We start from the raw sequence: 4814 nt of genomic DNA, 5'->3' as shown, positions 1-4814 counted from the left end.
GGCCACACTTCGCTGTGAAAGCCCCTTAGAATGTCAGCCCAAAAAAAGAAAAAAAGAGCAGCCTCGTATTTTCTCCGCCTGATGAAAAGCAGCTCAGAGGTTGTGACCAGATGGCAGAGTATTTCCTCCCCTTCAGGGGCTAAGGTGGGGGGTGGGATTTTTAGGTAGATTGACTCAGATGTTTCTCGTCTTCCGGATTGTTCAGAAATTTGATATGATCCGTGCGCAGCAGTGGAATCCATAGAATGAGTGTCTCCTGTCTTGACTGTTGCTTATCATAAGAATTAGAATGCCTGACAAGGTCGACTAACAAACTATAGTTTTTCAACTAAACCACTAACTTGTCCATTTTTTTTTTCTCGTGTTTGTTTCCTTCCCATAAATCTAAAACAGTTTTCTGGGGGGCCGGGTCAGGAGCAGATAGATGGATAGAGACATAAAGACTAAAATGCCTTTAGCCTTTTCAACACCATTTAGTGGGGAAATGCAGGTATTGCAGGGAATAGGCAGAGGTATAATGATAATAGAAATTAATAACCTCATTTAACACAAAAAAAGCTAAACAGGTCACATCTGGTCTGACAGACACACAAAGTTAAATCAAAACTTGGTCTTGAATCGACCTCCAGGTGTCTTCTTCCAGTCACTGGTCCGATGGGCAGCCAGTTTTAGAATCACTGATTTAGATCCAAATGTGTCACACATTAACGTGACCATGTTCTCTCCCTGTTTTCTTCAGGCGGAGGTGATAATGAACTACCACGTCGGTGAGACGGTGTTGTCACTACAGAAAACCACTCTGATTCCCGGTGGTTCAGAGTCCCTGGTCTACACCACCCTGTCCGGAGGCATCGGCATCTTGGTCCCGTTCACATCACATGAGGTACGAGCCCAGCGTGTTACCAAACGTCTCAGCACAGTGACGACATTCATACATTCATTTTTCTTACCACTAACAATAAACGCCTTATACTGGCCATGAGTACAAGTCAGGGACAAAAGGTGAAGGTTCCAAGAATAGACCAGCTCAAAGTGTGAGTTTGTTTAAAAAACACATATGTATTTCTGCAGAACATTTTGCGTTAGAACCAAGAAGCACAAAATACAGCGGCTGAAAAACACTTTATTTCCTGGGTTTGATTTCCATAGACTTTTGGTGAAGATCGTTTTGTTTTTGTTTTGTACTTCCTTAATCTTTATAAAGTCTTACATGATTGACTTTATATTTTTTATTTATTCAAGCAATATTATCAGAATTATTAGAATATCCAGTATTAATTGATCTCTTTTGTAAACAACTTCACACTTTAAAAAAAAAAAATTTTTAATTAAATCTTCAGACACAAAGTGACAACTTCACACACTAAAAAAAAAATTTAATTAAATCTTCAGACACAAAGTGACAAAAGTTCCCACTGGGATTAAACAGTTCCTCGTCATCTCACCCTTTTGTTTCTCCTCCTACCTTTTATTTACATTCAAACTGAATCTCCTTCTGCACTTGTCCTCCAGGACCACGACTTCTTCCAGCATCTGGAGATGCACATGCGCTCGGAGTTCCCCCCCATGTGCGGCAGAGACCACCTCAGCTTTAGATCATATTACTTCCCAGTCAAGGTTCGTACCAGCTGTGTGTGTTTTACTTTTTTCCCTTTTATTTGTTTATTTTTTTTCTCTAATCTTGCCTTTGTTTGTCCCCAGAATGTGATTGACGGAGATCTGTGCGAGCAGTTCAACAGCATGGACCCCCACAAGCAGAAGAGTGTGGCGGAGGAGCTGGACCGAACACCGCCGGAGGTCTCCAAGAAGCTGGAGGACATTCGCACTCGCTACGCCTTTTAAAGAGTTTTGTTGTTTAGTTTGTTGTTGTTTTTTGTTTCTTTTTGTTTCTTTTTTTATAAGAAGAAAAGAATCACCATTGCCCCCAGCCCCCTTTCACGACCACCACTAATTATAATGAGCCGCAGCACATCCCGGTGATGAGGACACATGAGATCACTCCACTAAAACTGATTTTTTACAGCTAGCTCGAATGCAAGCAGCCGTGTCATAGTCGTAGAGATTCACTCGGGGAAACTAGATGCTCCAGGTTCCTCCGCTCCACATGAAGATGAAATGTGATTTAACATGTTCTCACGGTCAGTCCACAGGTCACTGTGAGTCTCCATGTCCCACCTGTAACACCTGGAAGGCAGAGAGATCAACAGTCAAGTCTGTTTTATCGACCTTTTCTTCCCCAAGCAGCGTACGTTTCCATCCCCTGACTCGGGACGAGAAGTAGAAATCCCCAAAGCGCCGGATCTGTTTTCAAATTCAAACGTCACCACCCTGATTACAGCGCCTTTAGGCTGCGCTTGTTTTCGGCAGAAACCACACTTGAAGCGACACATATACACACATACAGATGACGACAGAGGAGGAAGGAAATATCCATCCACAGATTCTTATTAAATTTACTCTGGTTTCAGCCAGAGATCAGATGTGCTGTGCCTGTGTTCACTTTGAAGCAGAGGCAGCTTTTGACGTGAAACATAACATTTTTTTAACAGTCTGGCTTTAACCATTATTGAGCACTTGGATTTAAGATATACGTGGGTTGTTTTTTTTTGATAATATCTGCCACTTTTCATATTGTGCCACTTCGACTGTAGCTGTGTGACCTACCTGCTACGGTGTGAAAGGAACAAATGTGCATTTGTTGGTACCATCAGCGGTGAAGACTTTTCCAGAGGTCTCATTAACCCCCTAGAGCAAATCTGTCATCAGTCGCGCCCCCTCGTAGACTATCGCCACAGTAGCAGTGTTTCTTTACTGCGGCAGTAGATGAGCGGTGAGCTCAGACTAAATCAGTGGGTGGAAGAATACCGAAGGTTAGCGCTGGGTGGTGGCGGTGTTCTTCTCCAGCCTGAAAATTCCCAACCTCAGCCACAGACATAGCATTCCACAGTAGTCACTGGATTTAAGGGTTTGTGGGCTGGGGGGCAGTGGTCTGTTTTGTAAATAAAGATGTTTTTTTTTTTGTACTTTATGATGCTTTGTGTGTTTGTATCGTAATTCCATGCCGCCGTGTGTTTGTCTGTGTGTTTCCAGGGGCCGATCGCTCTGGCTCAGGGTTAATGACTTGATGTGTGGTAGATGGTGGACACGGCAGTCAGGTTCTCAGAAACTGAAAGATGTTGAATGCTGTGGAGTGTTCTGTGTCAGGTGGAACCTTTTTTATAGCCTTTGTCGTCTATTCTAAAAATGGTCTACTGTAGGTCGGGGTGTGGGTGTGTGTTTTTCATGGCACATTTGAGGCTAACTCTGTTTTATCACCATCTTTCTTCCTTGTTTCTGCTAACTATATCAGTAGGGGGCACTATGTTATTGTTACCAGAGAATATGAAATAATTATAAAGCCCAGATACAGGACGTCTTAAAGTGGTGAAGGGACTCAACAGTCACAGAGGTCCAGGTCAGTGACCATCAACTGGTGGCTCGCAAACTGTGTCTGGACCACAGAACCGTACGATTTGGCCCATGACTGGATTCACAATTAACATCAAATCATATTAGACAAACAAAAAAAAATATTGTCCAGAAAAATTCTAGCCCTGTGACAAATATAGTTGGTGACCCCTGGTCTAAGTGTGCAACTTATAGTCGCTGCTGAAGTCGGCTTCATTTTGGTGATAAACAGCATCATTGTACAGTGTCGTGAACATGGCCGAGCAGCTGACGCAGGAGGATGTTCCTACTTGACGTAGCATGTCATGCAGCCCCCCGGTGGGTCCACCGTACACTGCGTGTCATGTATGTGTGCCTTTGTGTACCATCGACTAAACTATGAAACCCACTGATACGAAGATGCATCACAGGGCAGACCTGACCGTGCAGTGACGCCGTAGATGGGAATGTTACACTCGTGGTCTAACCGTTTTACAGCGTCCTTTAAGTTCAAGTTGCCTCCACTTACCCTGTCATGTGTTTGACATCAAATTACTGGCTGAATAACAGTAGCACTTGTTGATTGTGTAAGTATTCAAACACACACACTTGTGCGCATTTGCGCTGTGTCCCTGTGACGACCTGGGGACACGATCCAGGCATGATAGCAACTAATTTCACGCTGCATTCCAGGTTTTATGGCCACCTTTACGTTTGCCTTTAAAAGTGTTTGGAACATTTGTGTTGCTGCTCTGTGGCCTTTATGAGAGGAACGTGCCTCATGTGGTCTGTGCCCTGTGAACCCCACTCCTCACAGCAGTGGGTCAGTTGGAATTTCTTTAAAAATCGGACAAATTCGAGCCCTCAGACCAATATACAGTAGTTGCTGATAAAGTCCCACATAGTCTGTGTGTGTGTACCTGTTTTATTACAATAGGTTGGTGATAATTAGGTTAAATTAGAGGCCATTATTGACCTGAGGTGAGAACAGGACTGAAACTGGCGTTAGAACCATTGATCGTTTTGGGTTCAACCCTGAATATTTGTGGCAGTTCTCAGTCATTAACAGCAGAGAGTCATCATCATAGTCTCAAAAGCAATTTAAAGTAGACAAGAGGCCTCACCTCAAGTAAGTTGACGTTTCACCTCACATCCGAGAGGCTTCTTCCCTTTGACCCCACCATTTGCCAGATGTCATGTGACTCCGTAGCAACCACATAAAGGCTAACGAGCCAAAGTGTTAGAACACAAACAAACAAACACAAACCTCGGGTAGAAAAACATCGTCAATTGTCTCCGCTGCCCCCGTGCCATGAAAACAAATCAATCACCAACAAGACGTATGTTTTTGTGTTGTTTTTTTTTATTTCACGTTTTAAAAATAGTAC

General features: G+C 43.4%; 1 protein-coding gene across 2 annotated transcripts in view; it reads left to right on the top strand.

Moving 5' to 3' along the window:
- The window catches only part of sf3b3 (splicing factor 3b, subunit 3), a 58577-nt gene extending 55549 nt beyond the window's left edge, over positions 1 to 3028 (top strand). For both annotated transcript variants that reach the window (XM_008311067.3, XM_008311066.3), the window contains exons 25-27: positions 740 to 883; positions 1513 to 1617; positions 1702 to 3028. In XM_008311067.3, the coding sequence (XP_008309289.1) occupies positions 740 to 883; positions 1513 to 1617; positions 1702 to 1842 (390 nt within the window). In that variant the 3' untranslated portion in view covers positions 1843 to 3028. The remainder of the gene's footprint in view (positions 1 to 739; positions 884 to 1512; positions 1618 to 1701) is intronic.
- The last annotated feature ends 1786 nt before the right edge of the window (positions 3029 to 4814 follow it).

This window comes from Cynoglossus semilaevis, chromosome 6 (genome assembly GCF_000523025.1).
Source record: "Cynoglossus semilaevis isolate Cse_v1.0 chromosome 6, Cse_v1.0, whole genome shotgun sequence".
Classification (NCBI taxonomy): domain Eukaryota; kingdom Metazoa; phylum Chordata; class Actinopteri; order Pleuronectiformes; family Cynoglossidae; genus Cynoglossus; species Cynoglossus semilaevis.
The sequence above is the reverse complement of the archived record's forward strand: the minus strand, read 5'-3'. Positions and strand labels throughout refer to the sequence as shown.